This window comes from Ictidomys tridecemlineatus, chromosome 5 (genome assembly GCF_052094955.1).
Source record: "Ictidomys tridecemlineatus isolate mIctTri1 chromosome 5, mIctTri1.hap1, whole genome shotgun sequence".
Taxonomy (NCBI): domain Eukaryota; kingdom Metazoa; phylum Chordata; class Mammalia; order Rodentia; family Sciuridae; genus Ictidomys; species Ictidomys tridecemlineatus.
In genome coordinates this window covers 83,562,066-83,582,264 of record NC_135481.1, presented here as the reverse complement: position 1 = coordinate 83,582,264, position 20,199 = coordinate 83,562,066, and the positions used below count along the sequence as shown (strand labels likewise).

The 20,199-nt window shown below is 32.7% G+C and overlaps 2 protein-coding genes across 5 annotated transcripts in view; both read left to right on the top strand.

Annotated features, from left to right (window-relative positions):
* The window catches only part of G2e3 (G2/M-phase specific E3 ubiquitin protein ligase), a 57,562-nt gene extending 43,453 nt beyond the window's left edge, over nt 1-14,109 (top strand). For all 3 annotated transcript variants that reach the window (XM_078050266.1, XM_005343092.5, XM_040275663.2), the window contains 3 exons: nt 926-1,098; nt 9,118-9,308; nt 10,011-14,109. In XM_078050266.1, the coding sequence (XP_077906392.1) occupies nt 926-1,098; nt 9,118-9,308; nt 10,011-10,267 (621 nt within the window). In that variant the 3' untranslated portion in view covers nt 10,268-14,109. The remainder of the gene's footprint in view (nt 1-925; nt 1,099-9,117; nt 9,309-10,010) is intronic.
* Nucleotides 14,110-14,639: 530 nt separating this feature from the next.
* The window catches only part of Scfd1 (sec1 family domain containing 1), a 91,331-nt gene continuing 85,771 nt past the window's right edge, over nt 14,640-20,199 (top strand). For both annotated transcript variants that reach the window (XR_013439044.1, XM_078050267.1), the window contains exons 1-2: nt 14,640-14,793; nt 18,097-18,167. Coding sequence is in view for 1 of the 2 variants with exons in the window: in XM_078050267.1 (XP_077906393.1) it covers nt 14,733-14,793; nt 18,097-18,167 (132 nt within the window). In the remaining variant the exon portion in view is untranslated. The remainder of the gene's footprint in view (nt 14,794-18,096; nt 18,168-20,199) is intronic.

The window sequence follows — 20,199 nt, the reverse complement described above, 5'->3', positions numbered from 1 at the left end:
AGAATGTTTTGGAAAGAAATTTTCTATGAATGGATTATTGATTGCCTCTGTTTTTATCTTTCTCCTACTATATTTTTTAAAATATTTTTATGTTGTTGATAGACCTTTATTTACTTATTTATATGTGGTGCTGAGAATTGAACCCAGTGCCTCACGCATGCTAGGCCAGCACTTTACCTCTGAGCTACAACTCCAACCCTACTGTATCTTTTTTTTTTTTAACAGCTAATCTATCTATATGCAAGTATCTGGCACATAAATAGTTAAGTATTTCTTTGTTTCTTTTTTAACCCTTTATTTTATTTTTATGTGGTGCTGAGGATCGAACCCAGTGCCTTCATGCATGCTAGACAAGCACTCTACCACTGATCCACAACTCCAGCCCCAAGTATTTTTTAATACTGAAATTTTTTTTTTTTTTTTTTGGTAAATTTTATGCATCTTTTAGGTTTCAGCCAATAGTTTTTCTCTTTTGTGAAATTTCCTCATGTCATCTCTTTTGCCCCTCTAGAGCTATAAAATTCTCTATTTCATTGATTTTTATATAAACAATTTCCTGTATTAAACTGGCATTATAATCTAGATCTTGAAGGCAGAAATATACAATATTTGTTAAACCAGATTTCAAACATTGATTCTAGAAAATATTTTTTAGTATATTCCACTCTACCCTTGATGTACTCAAAAATTAAGTATAAAGGGGCTGGGGTTGTGGCTCAGTGGTAGAGTACTTGCCTAGCATGGGTGAGGCACTAGGATCAATTCTCAGCACTGCTTATAAGTAAAATAAAGTAAAATAAAGTTTCATCAATAACTAATAAAATATCTTTTTAAAAAATTGAGTATAAAATAATGTGTCATTTGAAATGTAAGTATCACTCACAAATAAATGGGTAAAGTAGGTATATTTTCTCCTTCATTACAGATAAATACTGCAACAAATATGACTGACTTAAACTCAGTAGTAAATGAATGCTACAACTACCTAGAGCTTATTGGATGTCTTAGACTTTTAACGACATTAAGTGATAAGTATATGTTGGTAAAAGACATACTTTTCTACCATGTAATTAAGAGAGTCCAAGCACCCTTTGAAAGGTAAGCAGCTTTTATGTTAAGATTTTCCCAAATTATGTTCAAAGTGGTTCATTATCTTATAATGAGATACATTTGTTTATTTTCAGAAAAAAGGTTATTTTAAAATAATGCCTTAAAATTAACCTCTCAATGATGATCATTATTCTTTGATTATTCTACTTCATTTTTTGGGCAATGCTGGGGATTGAATCCAGCGACCTGTACATACAGGTGAACACTCTTACCACTGAGCTGTATCCCCCAGCCCTTTTCTGATCAATCTATACAGAATTAATTAAATGTATTATGCTTAGGAGAAGTAATCATTACTTCAATTTATAATTATTTTTCTAAAGAAAATTACTTTGAAAACTTTTACTACATATGCTTACTATTCTGTCTATCTCATTCTTTTAATAAATATTGAGCACCTCAGTCTGCTAGGTGCTCAATATTTATTTAACATAGGTCCTAACCATGTAACAAGGTAGATCTGATTCTTGCTCTTCTTCAGTTTAGAACATTGGTCTTCAAAATTTTGTCCCAATAACCCTAAAAATATGTCTGACAACTTATGTCTCCCCTCACAGTCATTTTTTTAATAATGAAAATTTTCAAATATATATGGAAGTAGCCTTGTGATCACCGTCTAATATTAAAAGTTATCTACCTATGGCTAATCTTGTTCATCAATGTCCTATTCTATATTCTTATTCCTATTATTGACTTCAGTATTATTTTCAGTCAATATACAATATTATTCACCATACACAATATTATCTCAGAAGTGATCATTCATTTTTTAAAAGTTCAGTATCACCTATGGATTTAAATATATGTGATGTGTTTAAAATGATTATTATTTATCTTTACTGAAGTTTTGTATTATCTTATTTTTGACCTTTTTAACTTTTTGTTTCTTTTGATGTGACCCTTAATAGACTTTGATAGCTTTCTTTCTATATTGTGTGATGAAAATATTCAGATCCATTTTGTACATTCTGGCCTAAGGAAGCATTGTTTCTTTTAATGGAAAATGTTATTTCAAAAACCAGTGTGGGGCTGAGGATATAGCTCAGTTGGTAGAGTGCTTGCCTCCCATGCACAAGGGCCTGAGGTCAATCCCCAGCACCACAAACACACACACACAAAACAATGTAGATGGATGCTAGGGATGCTTATTTTTCCAGGATGGTTTCTGTATCTAAGCCTTTTCAGTGGTTTTGTTTTTTGCAGGGGGGCAGTCAAGGTGGGTACAAGGGATTGAACTCTGGGGCACTTGGCCACTGAGCCACATCCCCAGCCCTATTTTGTATTTTATTAGAGACAGGATCTCACTGAGTTGCTTAGGGCCTTGTTAAATTGCTGAGGCTGGCTTTGGACTTGGGATCCTCCTGCCTCAGCCTCCCAAGCCTCTAGGATTACAGGCATGCATCACCACACCCAGACCCCTTTTCAGTGGTTTTATTGAAGTTGTTTTGCTTTGGTTTGTGAGGGTTTTGTTGTCGTTGTTGTTGCTATACTATTGTTTCCTTTGTTTTTGCTTTTTGTGGTTGGTTTTGTTTTGTGTTTGTGTTTATTTTTTGTTTTGCTTGTTTTGAATACTGGGAATGAACTCAGGGGTTCTTTGCCATTTACCACTGAACTACACCACTAGTCCTTGTTTTCTTTTTCTTTTTCTTTTTAAAGACAGGGTCTTGCCAAATTTCTGAGCCTGGCCTCAAACTTGCAATCCTCCCAATTTGCTGAGATCACAGGCATGCACAATCATGTCTGGCTGGTTTTTTTGTTTTTTTGTTTTTTGGAGAAGGGTTTGAAAGATAAAAATACATCATGGATTCATACTGATACTTCAAATTCATTATTACATGACTTAAGTTTTTCTATATCCCATGTTAAGAATCCCAGTTTTAAGGACACCAGGGAATTAAAGTATAGTTCTTCACTTATTCCTCATTTCCTAAACATTTGTCTCAAAATAACAATACTAACATTTTTACCAATAACATAATATTACTAAAACAAATTTAACTTACTGTCCTTTTTTTTCTAGAACTGTACAATTTGTTTTTGAGTTATATGGAATACTTATTCCCTGTGTTGCACTATTAGTTGGATATACTTTTCGTTTTTAATATTTTTGTGATTATTTTTTATGAAATTTTTACTTAATAGTTATATAAAGTATTTGCATGGTTCTGAAGTCAAGTAAATAGTAAAAGCATATAAAAATATACTTTTGTGATGCACTGTGTATTCAAAGAAGTGTAGCTTTCATCCTAAACACATTCACCTTCCATCCCCTTATGAAGTAATCTTTTGGCTTTTTTTTTCTTTTTTTTTAATGATTTCTCCTTACATTGTTTGTTTTTCTTTTTAAAAATAGCAGATAATATGTGAGGATATGTATGTATGTGTATTCCTTTTATTAGATAAATAGTAACATGCCATCCACCCTTTCTTCTACTAATTTTTCACTTGATAGTGTATTTGGAGTTCATTTCTGTGATAGTACATGAATAGACATATTACTCATTTCTTTTTAGGGGTACTCAGAATTCCATTGTTTGAATATATGGTTTTTTCAACCAGTTTCCTGTTGATAGACTTTTGGGATGTTCCCTAGCACTCTTGTACACCATAATAATACCATTATAATCTTAAATAGTTGCAAAAGATGTGATTTTCAATATATTTTTAATATTGCAGCTTAAAATACTACTATCATACAGTAAACATTTTCTAAATGTTCTCTGGTGTGACTTGAATAGTAAAATTTTCTTAGAAACAGAATTATTACTTATAATTATGATTATAAATTATATATAAGTCATATATAAGGTTAGTATATAAAATCCTAGTATATTTTAGATTTGGTTATAATTAGTAAAATTTTATTTGAAGTGCATCTCTTAGTGAGGTATGTGCCCCCCCCCAGTTTATTTATCTACAAATGGATTTTTCTCTAAAATAGAGTAGAATCATTGTCATTTATCTTTTTGTTTTGTTTTGTTTTTAGAGATATAAGTAGTCTAGAGGTCAAGAAAGGCTTCTGTATGTAAGAGTTTTAAAATTAAAACCATAATGATAAGTAGCCGTTAGGAAGATCAAAATGAAGAGGCAAGAAAAAAGAAGTTGAAAATCAATCCCTCCTTTTATATAAAACATACAAAGTTATATAGCAAAGTATGTTTTGACTTATAAGAAAGTAGCCCCAAAGATGTAAGAAAGAACAAAGAAACCAAATGCTAAAGTGCCTTAGCTGTCATGGAAAGAAACAAAAACCCTCCACTTGCCTCAAGCTTGTTTTTGGACTTTCTATGTGGTCCCCAGTCTAAAGAAGAATTAACAAAGTAATTGGTTTTAGGATTCATAATAGCTTGTATAAGCAATATATAGCAGCAGTGTAGGGAAATTTCTATAGCTCAAGTCTAATGGGAATGCTTAAAGGTAAAGCAGTCCTCACAAATTGGAGTTCCCAGTAAAAAATGGCAAAACTTACGTCTGGCTGAAAAGCAAGAATTGGGAGAAATAGCACAGTAAAAGATTTGGGCAAGAGAACGAAGTATTTTTGCAATGATTGTAAAGATTTTTTTTTTTAAGTTATACCTTCATTTTATTTACTTATTTTTATGTGGTGCTGAGGATCGAACCCACGACCTCACACATGCGAGGCAAGCGCTCTGCCGTTGAGCCCCAGCCACAGCCCAAAAAGATTTTTTTAAAAGAATTGGAACAAAATATAAAATTAATCAAATAGTATTTCTATATTAAAATGTTTGTGGACTTCTGCTTCTGAATAACATGTAGACATCTTTCTATTTCTCCTGATATCTACTGTTCAAAAACTCCAAATGTTATATTAAAACAAGCAAAAGAAAACTTTGAAAGGTGGAGAGCGAACTGTCTGTTTCTACTAGGAAGGACCCAAGGAATGACACAGCAAGAGTGAAGGGGAAATCTAAACAATCTATGTGAAGGAAAACTTAAGAAAATTTGTCACCAGCAGATATACCCTTTAGAAAATGGCTATACAAGTTTTTGAAACAAAGCAAGTAATTCAAGATTGAGTCTTGAACATTCTTTTTAGTGAAAAGAATAAAAACATGTTTCTCCTCCTGTGTTTTCTAAGTCATGTTTGATTATCGAGGAAATAATTGTAACATTACTTAATGTGATTCACAGTGTATGTAGAGGAAATATTTAAGACATTACATCATAAACATGGAAGGGTAAAGGGATTTAAAGGGAGGGAAGTGTTCTGTATTTTACTTGAAATGGTAAAATGTTGATGCTTGTATTTGGACAGAATACCTTTATTTTATTTATTTATTTTTAATGTGGTGCTGAGGATCAAACCCAGGGCCTCACACATGCTGGGAAAGTGTTCTACCACTGAGCCTCAACCCCAGCCCGATTGTTATATATTTTTTTAAAACTGTATACAGAGACACTAAAAAGCACTTTAAATAAAAAAATGGAATTTTTTAAAAAGCCACAGGAAGATAGGGAAGACCAACAAATGATCATGGAAATGAAAACTTGATAGTTATATTAAATGCCAGGCAGTTGAAGAGAAAGTGTAACTGAAGAGGAATAGGAAGGTTTGATTAGAACAAAGAAAGGAAGATTGAAATAAGAAATCAGTATTAGAGTAAGAGCATCCACTTAACTAATATAGGGACAGATTACAGAAAATACTGCTTGAAAAATTCTTCAGACTCACAAGGCTTAATGAGCCAAAGTAGATTACTTTGTGATGGAACAGCAGCATGTGCAAAGACGTTTGTAAAAATGAACATTTATTATATTGAAAGCAGAAACAGCCAAAGTTATAACTTCATGAAAGTAGTCTGCATTATTCAAGGGTCAAGAAAATAAAAGTAGTGTTGTGGTTGTAGTTCAGTGGTATAGTGCTTGCCTCGCACATATGAGGCACTGGGTTCGTCAGCACTGCATATAAGTAAATAAATAAAGGTCCATCAACAACTAAAAATATGTATATATTGAAGAATATTTCTGGACAAAGTTTACTTCTTAAAGGATTAGTAAATTATATACTTCAGGAAGAATGAAATTGTAACCAGAAGTTTAAGATAAACAAAACAGCAATGAACAAAGAAGTGAAAAGGAGTGGGGTTGAGGGCAGAAACTGGGTAAATAAAAACAAGCAACCATTAAAAAGACTACTACTTTTTTGGCAAGAAAAGTTTCAAATAATTGAAATTTTAGAAAAAGAGTACTATGTAAAATGATAAGGGAAGTTAGTGGAGTTCTTGTTTTAAAGAGCTTGTATTGTTGAGGTAGTACTATGGATGTATTAATTGGCTTTAAACTTTATTAAATCAAGTATAAATCTTTTAAGGAAAAGCTCTAAAATTATACAGATAGACTGTATATATCTTCCAAATAGTTTGAAGAGGGGATGGGGCAGGGGAAAAATCAAGAAAACCTATTTAATCTCATTGCTTACACTTTTGTATTACAAGACTAAGAACCTTAAATTTGTTAAACAACAAAAAAAGATAAAAGTCTCTGATCTTTAAAAAATAAATAAATAAAACCTGATCTTAAAAGATCCTCAGTTCTTTAGAAAGATTAAACAGTCTTGAATCTGTTTGCACCTAACTATGTAGTTCCAGAATATGTAACACTAAACTAATAAGATGCAAGAAATTGCTAAATTTATAGGTTCTGTTAAGAAATTTGAAACAGATCTCAAAGAGTTTATTTTAAGCATGCAAATAATTACTGAAGTCCTATAATAGCAGTGAATAAAAATATCAATTCTGAGGAAGATTTACATTAGGAAGCAAGTTAAGTGCAAAATTGAAAAATTCATTGTGTACCACGCTAATAGATTAAAGGAGAAAAAAAGCTAAGATCCTTTTATAGTCAGAGACACAAGAAAGCATTTGACACATCTAAACATTTATAGTTAGTTTTAAATTAGCAATTTAGGAAGAGAATGAATAATGTTAATCTCATATAATAAGAAATTAAAATGTCTCTGTTGATAAAAGAGTATCTTATACATATTCAGCAAACATCCCTAATGGCAAAATATTTTAGGTATATCCTCCCCTTAAGACTAAAACAAGTCTAGGATACACACAACTAGTCCCTTCTTTTAATAACATGTTGGAGGTGTGAGCAGAGCAACAAATTAAACAAATGAATATTATTAAAGTTTAGAAAAAATAAAATCATTACCTTTTTAGGCTATGTAATTATCTGTATAAAACAAGATATTCTATTTAGAGTTAAGCAAGGTTACTGGATATAAATGGGAAGGAGGATTCTAACAGAGAGGTTTTCAAGGGGGAAGAGTGGTGAATAAAGAAACCGATAAAAATAAACACTGGTTGTACAGAAAATTAATGTCTAATTTGAGGGATTACAATACAAGTAGGAACTAAAATAATTTTTAAATAGCATAAGTAGTATGAGAGTGAGTAGAGTTATAAACATAAGGTTTTTTGTATTCCTCAGGAAGATTAGATTTCAAAATGTTTGTTAAAACCTTAAGGGAGCAATAATTTTAAAACTAAGAGTTACTGTGACATTAAAATAGGGTGAATTGGTGGTTTAGAAAATCAGTAAATACAGAAATTGGCAAGGAGTAAAAAAGTATTTTTAAAAGATAGTACAAACTGCCCTAATTAAAGTGGCAGAAATGGTTTCACAAATAAGTGAAAATTACTCTGAAAAAAGCAAGTAACAGAAAAACATTTATTCAGCTTTTGCATTGCTGTGACCAAAAGACCTAAGAAGGGGGAAAATTTATTTTGACTTACAGTTTCAGAGGTTTGTTGTCATCTAGTTCCATAGTTTTGGACCCAGTGTGAGGCAGAATATCATTACACAGGGTGTGGAGGAGGAAAGCTGCTTAGGACATGATAGCTACGAAGCAGAGAAAGGGACAGAATATAAACCACAAGGTACACCCCCAGTCATCAACTTCCTCTGGACACATCCTACTTGTCTATAGTTATCACCCAGTTAATCCATTTAAGTGGATTAATCCACCAATTCGGTTATAGTTCTGTTGGGGATGCAAATCAGATCTAGATAGCGCCTGGCACTTTGCCAGGAGGAGTGGTTTGTGAAGCAACGCCAGGGAGCCATTAAGCTGATGAGGATTCCTTATTGGCTGACTGCTGTATCTAGATGATGTTAATTAAGTTAAGCTGTGTGTAATTAGTTAAGTATATATACCTCTGCTGTCTGTCAGAGAAGCGGCTCTATCTCGGGTGCCCTCTACTTTGAGTTCTCACTGAGTTCACTTGCAATAAAGTAGTTCCCGCTTCAACCTTCAAGTTGCTTGTCACCTCTCGGTTATTTTGCCCAGCCGGACTACGGCATAGTTCTTACGATTAATCATTTCAACCCTGACAATTTCTGCATTGTCTCACATAAGAGCTTTTGGGGGACAGCACATATCCAAACTTTAACACCATAAAGTGGTGGAAAGTTCTAAAAGGAGAAATAAACCAATCTAAGCAGATTATTTGAGTAAAAGGTTAGGGAATCCAGAAAGTCAGTCTGATAGACAAAACTGGTACCTCTGTTCTTTGCTTATTAATGAGAATGTGCATTTGAGTATTCATTTGTTATTTGCATTTCTTCTGATAACTATACATATTTTTCATGCACATTTTCCTATTGGATTATTGATCTTTTAGAAAAAAGAATTGTATTTTTTGTATATTAGAGAAATTAATATTTTGTCATGTATACTAAAATATTTTCCCACTTTGATGTCTTCTGATTTATTTGTAGTAATACGTTTTAAATTTTATAACAAATAGCTCTGAAGTATAAAATACTTAGGACATTTACTTCTTTCTCTTAGTAAAATGTTAATTTTGAAACTATAAAGTCAAATAATATAGTCATAGAAAACACTCATTAATGTATTTGCTTGTTATTGACATTAAAGTATACATAGTGTATCTATAAAGTAAGTTTGCTAAAAATGTTTTGATTCCCTAATAAGGTAATACTAAACAATGTTGGCTTGTTATTTTTCCTCTCAAGTTTTAAGCAGGGTCTGAAAACTCTTGGTGTTTTGGAAAAAATTCAGACTTACCCAGAAGCATTTTGTAACATCCTCTGTCATAAACCTGAGAATCTTTCTGCAAAGATCCTTAGAGATCTTTTTACAGTACACACATTACCTGATGTACAAGCTTTGGGGTTTTGGAACAGTTACTTACAGACCGTTGAGGGTATGTGGATATTTTGTTTTTATTTAACTATCTCAGAATGTTTGTCTCAACATTTTATTTCTTACAGAATTTTACTTCTTGATATTCATAAGTCTTATTTCATTTATTTCAAGACAAGTTTATGTTACTGTGTTGAAAGTGATAAGAAAAGGCTTACCTCTAGATAATTTGAGGTGAAAGGCATTTTCTCCTATAAAACTTTTAAAATATAGATGATGGCCACAGCACATAATAGTCAAACAGTCTTAAAGCTAATCAGTTATTTTATCTTTTTCAATCTGAAGTTCAACTTAATTATAATTTATCCTCTGATCAGGGCTGTGCTGATGATATTTAACACTGAGCTTAGCAATGTAAATCCATTTTATAAAGAAAATTTTATCTTTCAACCAGAGTTCAATTAGCTGTATTTTTGTTTTTTCACAATTTAGTTTTTTCTCTGCAGTTGTTTAAATAGTATGTTAATCAGTGATGATTGAAAAGAAGTCAAATATACCATGAGTAGTTGTATTACTTTATGAATCCTTTGAGATTTATTAATTGAATGTAATATTTGCCTATTCCTACACTTAGTGATTTAATTTGCCTAAGATGAATGTGGGGAGTCTTTTCAGTTTTCTCAGTCTAGTTGAGGAAGAGACTATGATAATATCAATATGTAACTTGGATTTTTTTTCTTTCTTTTTTATTGGTAAACTTCAGATGGCAAATCTGCAACAACACTGGAAGACATTCTTATTTTTGCAACTGGTTGCAGTTCCATTCCACCTGCAGGATTTAAACCCACTCCTTCAATTGAGTGTCTTCATATGGATTTTCCTATTGGAAACAAATGTAATAACTCTTTAACTCTTCCAATCACCAGTACATATAAAGAGTTTCAAGAAAATATGGACTTCGCCATAAGAAACACTCTAAGACTAGGAAAGGAAGAAAGTTCTCATTACAGTGAACATTAAAATGTTTCTTTGAACAAAGAGATGCTTCTTTAAAAGCTGCTATTAAAAACTTTCTTGTTTCAAAAATCTATTAATCATCAGTTTTGAACAAACTTGTCACCTTCTTGACCCAATAAAATTTATGATATAAACATAAAGGAATGTTTTGGCCATTTAAACAAAACAGAAGTTTTTTCAATTAAGGCATTCTAGTCAAAATTGGTGATGTTTTTCTGTTTTCTTAATGTACAGGCTTCATAATCTTCAATGTAATTACTTTTAGAATGGTTATACAAACTTGATTCAGGTATAATAGCATGGCAGGTGCCATTTTCAAATTTTTCTTTATTTTAAAGGATTAAATAGAAGAGCTAATTGATTAAATCCTGCTTTAGGAATCAGGCTTAGATTCTGGGGTTTATACATTATATTTATGCTTTTCAAAGATGGCACTAAATCCATTGCTAAAATATTTCTAGATCACTGATTTATGTTAAAATTACCCACACTGCAATTGGGTTATTTCTAATAGGAGGTGTTATATAAAAAGCAGAATTGCACAAAATTGTCTGGATTCTGGGCATGTTCCATAGGCTTAAAAACACTTCTGAGGTGGATACAATGTAACTGAAAATACCTAAGAGAATAGTATCTTCTAAGTCTTGGTTTTAATCATAGACCTCTGGGAAAAAAAAAAAAAACTCTGGTATTCAGTATGTCTAATCCATAATCACTTTAGGTATCTGAATGATCTCTGTGTATTATAATGTGTTATACATGGGTTTTTGGCATTATTAAGGTGGTATTATAGGCAAACCAGCTCCATACCATTGTACAATTATCTTCTTTACCCTAGAAAGATACCTTTTTATATAAGCAATGTATAAAGTAAAAAAGAATATAAATAAAAAAATACAAACAGAATGAAAACCCCACTCTAAACTCACCATACATATTAGTATTGTTTCTGTATATTCATCTATAAACTCCTGTCTTGTCTATTTTTAACAATATTAATGCTACTAAAATTAACAAGAAATCATGTAATAATAATTTGAAGATATATAGTTTCATACTTATGTTCCCATAGTTGTGTTCCTACCAAAAAAATTGAGAAATTGGATGTCCTTAATCTATTATCAGATCCCAATCTATTATGAAATAAATGAGATAAAGCCCTGGTTTTCTGCTAAAGTAAATCATTATATACTAGGTAAGGCATTATGAGAGGTAAAATATTTTAACCACAATTTTCTTGCTACATTAAGTATTAGCTATGATCACAATCTCATCCTTCCCAAGATGAGACTCCCCAATACTCAAATTATTAATATTTTTAAAGAAAATTACCAAGATTGACTTATGGTAATACATCTCTTAAAACCAAAGGAAAATGAAAACAATCCTAACGTAATTTCCTTTATTACCTCATTTTTCAAATTGTACTAACAGACCTAGCAAATTACTTACTTTAATTATTTAACAATATTAATAAACAAGGCATTTCTTTGCCATGTGTTAAATTGTTAGATTATCAAAAGTAATTAAAGGGTCAGTTATTTTAAAAGTTTAATATCTAATATAAACCTCAAGCTCACCATAGAGCTTTTATTCAAAATGTGTTGATAAATCAGGTATTTTATTTCTTAATGCATCTAGTTTTTAGAAAAATTTAAAAGCCATTAAATCAATATAATCCTCCCCCCCAAAAAAAACAATTAGATCTACTTTCTGGTTTGTAGTTTTAATTTCTCCTTGTATGCTAATTAAAACTAATACAATACTCGCATGCTTTGTGAGGGTGGGGGTAGGGACTAGGAGCAACATGCTTGGTTAATAATAATTAAAACTGCTATTTCAGTTCCTCCTTACACTTAAGTATAGAGAAGGCCTTAGTATAAGATGGTGTAATTAATAATTCAGAATATTAGCCTCTTAAAGTGAAATGTAAATATATTGTAAAATGTTTTCTGGTTTGAAGGATGTCCTGTTATGATTTTTAGGTTAATCTGTATAGTCAAGGCATATCAGAGAAACCTGTTGGTTATTTATTTTCTGCAGTGTTACTTTGTCAAATGGTTTGTGTTATTCTGTTCCTATTTGTTTTATAGCACAATTCTTAACTGATGCCGAATTTTATAAAGGAATTATGCTACAAAGTTTGTATATGTATTTACTGTTTCAATTGTCTAAATGGCGTGTATTATTTTAAGCTTGTTTTCTTTTACTTAATATTGAAGAAAACCATAAATTGACTATTATGCACCTATTATTAATGGTTTTGATTAGTTTTATATTCATTTCTTTAAAACAGTTTTAAAATTGTTTCTAGTATGGGTTCTTTATCTGCAGGTCTTTTATACAATACTATTCTTGTACTTGGTCATTTTACTCTTTTAGAATTTAAGGTAAGGATTCTTTAAAATACCAAAAAGTTTTAGATTATAATTTTATACTTTGTAATATTTAGTTTCTACATTATGACAAATTTTTTTTTAGTAAAGCAAAAGTCTTCATTTGTTTACTAGCTTGAGAATTTACTTTGACTTCTGTTTAAAGCATAATTTTTCCCTAATTATATGGAGAAAGCTATTCAAATCTGCACTCAGTACTAAAATGCTAAGTAAACGGGAAATATGGATAAGTTTTCTCAGTGACTTTGCCTTTAGTATTCAATCATAATAAGAAAATGATCATTGATCATAAAATTTTTCTATTTATAAACATAATTATTGTATATAGTGATTATCATACTCTATTATTGCTTTTTCTGTAAGCTGTTAGTTTTTTATGCTTCAAGTAATGCAAAGTTTTGTGCTTAAAGTAATGCAATACAAAACATAAGAACACATGTAATGATGAAGTGGATGTGTGTGACTTGTAGTTTAAGGAAATTTGGATTGCCTTGAACAGACCCAGTTTTCAAGTTCTGATTTTGACCCTTTTCAAATTCCCAAACATACTCTAATACCTACTGTATGCCAAGTGTTATGCTAGGTGATTATTTATATGTGAGCCTATTTCTCCCCATCTTAAAAGTGGCCAGATGTAATCAAAAAGCATGACAATGAAGTTTTCTGAATAAATGTGCCACTAAATGTGCTTATATAAACTAAATTAAAGAACTTGCTGGAATTTCACAAGGTTAAGATTCTGACAAAACTGAGTAACATCCAAAATCCTGTACTCTCCACATTTGAGAGATCCTATAAGCAGCTGACAACCAGGAGCCTCTCTATACATGAAATGTTCTGAGGTAGTCTGTGATAACAGAATGCATTTTATTCTTTGATTCTAATAATACAAAAGAAATACCATAATCTCAGCCCTTCAAGTATTATTCATCTGCTGCTACTGTTCTTCTCTGGGGTATATTTTTCTGTAAATTTATTGCCCGCAGGACAGTTTTTTTTTCCATACACATAATATACACCTACTGAACATAAATTTAACATTGTTTCAGTATTTTATGTTAATATGACTCATGTAGTTCCTCAAAAGGAGTCTTTGATGGAACTGAAACTATTACATGATAGATTTGCATTTGTAAGTGGAGTTGGGTCTATGTTTTATATTCCCTGAAGAATGCAGTATGCAGTAAAACTTACCCATAAGGCAGGAACTGTCATTTGTCTAAAAAAAGACACTAGTTCATTAAAGATTTTTTTGAAAATAGTTGTAATACCATTGAAGAAAACACTAGTTTCAAAGTTAAGCTTTTAAGGCATCATTTATTATTTCAGAATTTTATGCAACTTCAAAAGAAACATTCAACAGCTAGCAAAATGTCAGCAATGAACCTTGAACATGAGAAATTGTGTATCCATTTTTGACATCCAATAAAAATCTATGGATTATGGAAACTATCAGACTGTTCTCTGTTGTGATCGCATGACTTCAAGTATACAAACATCAACAATACCCAACCCTCCCCACAGATACACACCCTACTTCAGTAATGTTTTGTGAATTTGTAATTAAAGACATTTTTGGCACCTTCCTGACTCCAGTATTCATGCAGGAAAAAACACCATAAAACTAGAGCACTGAGAGATAAGAGATTGAGATGAAAAAATCTACCATATAAGGGCAACGCTCCAAACGTCCTGTGTTTCTAGAAAAGGAAGGGGAATCCGGAGTTTCATGTACTTTAGTTCTGTGATTCTTACAAACCTTGAGTATTGTTACCATTTAAATGTAAGGACCAAAATATCTGTTCCGTATCATTAGCTTCCTAACACAGCAACAAATTCCTACTCGAGGGGATTAAATTCCTACTCTACATTTGAGAGGGTGTAGCTAGAAAGGAAACAACACCCGCAATTCTAACTTCAACAGGATCTCCAAACTGTGTCCCCAGAGCCCAGGAGAAGCGGTCGCGTTGGAAGGCGGAGTGTGTTCCAAGCCCCGCCCCTCCAACCTCTGCTTCCGGGGCGGAAGGGACCGCCACGTCATCTTCTGGCTCCGCTCGCCAGCTGGGCAGTGGATGGTGGGAGTCAAAATGGCGGCAGCGGTGGCGGCAGCCAGTATTCGGGAGAGACAGACAGGTACAGACTTATTTTCTTCTATGTGGGTTTGTGCCTGCGCAGAGACATCCTTTCCATCTGCTTGTCGCCCTCATTTGGTTGTGGTGCGTGTAACTCAAAGACCGATCTCCAGGAGTTTAGTCTCCTAGTGCATCAAGAGCCCCTCCCCTTTGAGTTTTTGGTGAAGAGATGCAGTTCGCTTTAGGACTTGGCCCTCACCTGTGATACCGGAGAAGGGGCCTTAGGAGTGGGCCGATTACTACAGTCTGCCTTTTACTACCGAGGCTCAGAAGGCTGTCAAGACAATATCTGGCAGCTGGAATTTTCTTTTCCTCTGTTGCCACTTAGGAGATCCCGAGGTTTGTATCTGTGCGTATTGCACGTCTCCCTGTTTTGTCACTCTAGTTTTAAAGTTTAAAGAACTCCATTTTTTCCTTCACCTGCACCAGTTACAAAGTTTAGAGCTTCTTTTCAGATTGGCTTTGTGCATCATCTCTCTCAGACCAGCCTTTTAGGGGAACCTAAAGAAAAATGCCTGGTGATACAGATTTCCTTCTTAAGCTTGCTGGAAGGGATAGAAGAATGGCAAAGCAAGTTAACTAATGGCTTTCCCATTTCAGTTGTTTGATTAGTATTTTAAAACATGATAATTTTATCTTCAGTAGAGCATGTTTAAATAGCTTTGAAATCTGGTAAAGATTCATATTCCCTTGAGTTTTAATGTTTTTCCATGTTAGATAGTTTTAGTGTTTCCTTATTCTTTGTAAACTTTGTGATGACGACTTGGTTTATGCATGTTAGCTCTAAACGAATGTTTATACCTGTTAACCAATGGTCTTGAAGTTTGTGAAGCTATATATTCTGAGGAGTTAATAAAAATAAACCATCTCCTTTTTTCCCTTTCCCATTGATATTTTTCTCCATAGGACTTATGATCTCATATACTTTGTGTCTTATTTGTTTTTACTAGTTTTTGTCCCCCAACTGAAATGAAAGCTACATGAGGACTGGTCATTTTTATTCGATTTGTTTTGTTTAGTGCTAGTACCCGTTTAGTGCTAGTACTGCTAAGGCAGTGTCAGGTAAATGGTAAGCACTCGCTAAACATTGAATGAATGAATAGAAAACATAGATGACATTTATTCAGTGAATGAGTGAAGACAACATTCCAGGTAAGGATGAAGCTACATTAACCAAGTCTAAAAATATGAATAGTATATTTAAAGCCAATAAAGAAAACTAGTTTATTATTTCAATTAAAATGAAGTAATATAAGTCTTGGGGAGTTAAACTCTGATGATCTTAAAATTACATTCTTATAACTCTTTGAAATGTATTCTGGCCATGTATTTCATTAACAAATCCACTGTGTCAAACTATCTTTGACCAAGTTAGCAAAGAGTCAGTTGGAGAAATTTTCCTAGACTGGGCTGAGAAAGCAAATGTTAGACTGTCTATCTTCTCACACTGGCCTCTTTCAGTTAACTAAGGCCCAACGCTAGAGAACACTAAATGCCTGAGATCCACATGGCAGCCTGACTATATAGTTCTTCCTAGTTGTCACATATCAAGAATGTGAACAGCTTTTTCTACAAACAAGGTGTCTTTCTCTAGGACTGTGAGTGCCAGAGTAGTGTTTTTTCTTTATTTCCTGGAGGTGGGGAAAAGAGCTCTGCTAAAGCAATGGGAGAGTTAACCTAGGGACATCCTTTTGCCTCTTGTAATATTTTAATTTTACATGTAAAAGTGTTCTTTTATTTATGTATATTTTTATGTAATACCATAATATCTCTGAGGCTTTGAGATAGGCATAAATTGTTGGTAATGTGTATTATTAACTAGTCATTAGGTGCTAATAAACATTCTACTGGAAAATGTTTGAATAAACCCACTCAAATATTTAAGCATGGTCAGCCCACTGTATCTCTGAGTTATGCTTCCACATAGTCAATAAACTACAAATAAAAAAATATTCTAAACAAACGTGTCTGTACTAAACACATGCATTACTCCCTAAATAATACAGTATAATAGCATTTTCATTATCTTTGATATTATAATAAAGCCATGACTTAAAGTATATGGGAAGATTGCATAGGATATAAGCAAATACTATCCCATTTTATATGAGGAACTTGGCCTCCAAGGATTTGGTATCCATCAGTCTCCTGTGGGACAGTTATCAAGGGACAACTGCATGTTATTGAAGTGAAATCTCTTCAGTGATAAAGGTGTTACAGCATTATACCTACCTCAATATACAAGCATTTAATAGAAGTTTCCTAGTGAGTAAGTAGGGCATATAAATAGATTTTGGGGTGATTTTAGTATTATGTAGTTCTTTCTGTGGTAGGAGTTCAGAGTGTGGGTATTTCTGTATTATTTAATAAAGTGACTCAAATGCTTTTTAAATTTTTATTTATTTTTGGTAGTGGGGATTGAACCCAGGGATGCTTAACCACTGAGCCACATCCATAGCCCTTTTTATTTTTTGAGATAGTCTCACTAAGTTGCTCAAGGCCTCGCTAAATTGCTGAGGCTGGCTTTGAACTTGTGATACTCCTGCCTCAGCCTCCCAAGCCACTGGAATTACAAGTATCCACCACCATGCCGGTCCCTTTTTAAAATCAAGTAGATTTAATGTTGCCAATCTTTGAAATATTAAATCACTTAATACATTTTCTTGAATATTTGACTATCTCAGTTTCATATAGAAGTATATTAAAAATTTTTCATTTTCCTTAGAAAATATGTTTAAGTCTACATGAAGAGATGAACAGGAAAAAAAAACACAAAATTGTACATAGGCCATAACTGCTGTGGTTATTGAAATTGCATATTTTCTTAGCCAGAATTATCAGTTATCTAATACACCCATGGGAAAGTCTCATTTTCCCTCCAACATAGAATTTTAAGCAGCATAACTTTTCAGAAAATCTGATAGGATAAATAGGTTGTAAAAATGTACTCTTGGGTAACCAAAAAATAGATCTGCTGCATATAACCTATAGATAATTTTTTGCCTTTAGAAAGACTGATCTTAATCTATGCTTTCAGCCAGGCAATAAATAGACAACAGCACCAGTTATCTGTTAAGATCATGATTAAAAAATTTGTTTTTAAATCTACATAAAATTTAGTGTGGGATAGTCAGGAGAAATGGAAAAACACTTTTTGCTCAACAGTTTTTAACAATTTCATTTGGGACAAATAAATGCCTCTTGTAATCAGTTCTGCATTTTGTTTTTAGATAGTTAATAATAATATAGAGAAAATATGAAGTCCTTTAAAAATGGTATATTTGACAAAACTTTTTATTTTCAGTGGCTTTAAAGCGTATGTTGAATTTTAATGTACCACATGTTAAAAACAGCACAGGAGAACCAGTATGGAAGGTAAGAGCTTTTTTTCTTAACCCTTATTGATGGTAATTGGTTGAAATTTCTTTGTTAATACTGAATTTATAATTTAGTTATAGTTCATGAATATTTTGTGGCATCTTAATATGAATTGTTTTGATAAACATTTTATGGAGTGAGACTGGCAAAAAAAACAGTAATTATCTAGAACATCCTTCTGATTGCTTAGATGGGTTCTCACTGATAGTTCTGGCTGGTGTTTTGTTTCTTAGCTTTGCAAGTCTATACATTGGCTCTTACAAGCTTTCTCAGAATTAGGTAGATTCAGGGGGACTGATCCATTTTAACCAGCTCATTGGAAAGTGGTCTATTTATAAACCACAGTGCCAATTTATTAATTTATGAGCTTTAAAACTGTTCAGTGGACCCAGAAAGCAACCTACAGTCTTTAAAGAGATTAAAATGTCATTGATTAGGTTTAAACTTATTAGTTTATTATCATTTATATTTGTCTCTTGGTAAGAATTAAGAACAAATCAACTTGGTTAGAATTATGGGTGTTATGAATGATCTAATGAGTCTTTATAGGTCCTTTAACTCTCAGTGGGGCTAAAATGATTCATATTGCATTCATAGTTTAAGATTCAGTATTCCCTAATATCGCCCTTATTTTCTTTCTTTGTTTATTGTTTGAGGGTGGGGGGGTGGTTTTTTTTGTTTTATTTTTTGGTGGGCTTTTTCTTATTGCTTCTTACACGATTATATACTTGTTTCTTTATAAGGCCTACATTGAGTCTGTGAGTTAAATAGGTGGAGAAACTTCTTGGGTACCCGTTTTGTCAAGATACTTTCCCTACCCATCACTTTTATACCACCAGATAAATAATACAGATATAGTCTCCACCGTCCTTATCTGCAGGGATACGTTCCGAGATGCCCAGTGAATTCCTGAAACTGCAAATAGTACCATACCATATGTAGTTAGTCCCCTATATCTGTGGGTTCTGTGTACATGGATTCAATTAGATTCTGTCAACCACAAATCCAAAAAAAAATTTTTTTGATTTTGTCTATACTAAACGTGTACAAACTCTTTTTCATTATTCCCTAAACAAAATAGTATAGCAACTGTTTATGTAGCTTTAAAGTATACAGGAGTGTTGTGTGGATTATATGCAAAACTGTGCCATTTTATGTAGGGTACTTGAGCACCCAAGGATTTTGGTATCCGTAGAGGATCCTGGAATCAATCCCCCAAGGGTACCCAAGAATGACTAGACATATATGTTCTATTCCTATATATATACACATATGGTAAAGTTCAATTTACACATTGGGTGCAGAAAGATTAACAACAATAACTAGTAAAAATAGCAGTTATACCAATCTACTGTAATAACATTTCCAGCACTATTACTGTTTAGCTTTGGGGCTATTATTAAGTAAAATAAGGGTTATTTGAAAACAGGCACTGTGATACTGTGACAAGATTTGATAACCAAGTCAGCTGAAAAGTGACTATTAAACAGGTAATACATACCACATGGATGCATTTGGACAAAGGGGTGATTCATGTCTTAAGCAGTATAGAACAGCAGCATTGTGAGAGTTGGGCAGGATACAACAGGATACATGAAATGTCATTTTGCTACTTAGAACAGTACACAATTTAAAACTTACATATTGTGGGGGGTTTTCCTGGAATTTTCCACTTTTTTGTTTGTTTGGTACCAGGGATTGAACAGAGCCACTTAACCACTGAGTCACATCCCCAGCCCTTTTTGTAAATTTTATTTACAAAATAAACTCACAGTCATCCTGCCTCAGCTTCCCCAGATGCTGGAATTATAGGTGTGTGCCACCACACCTGGCTCCACTTAATATTTTCTGACCCCATTTGACTGCAGGAATGAAAACTGCAGAAAGTAAAATTGCAAATAAGGGAAAACTAATGCATATTGAGATTTAAAGAGAAGACTTTTGAGATCCACAACATCCAACCTCTTATAACTATGGCAGAAAGAGTTTGAACTTCTCTAAAAAAAATCCTAGCATTTAAGAAAACTGT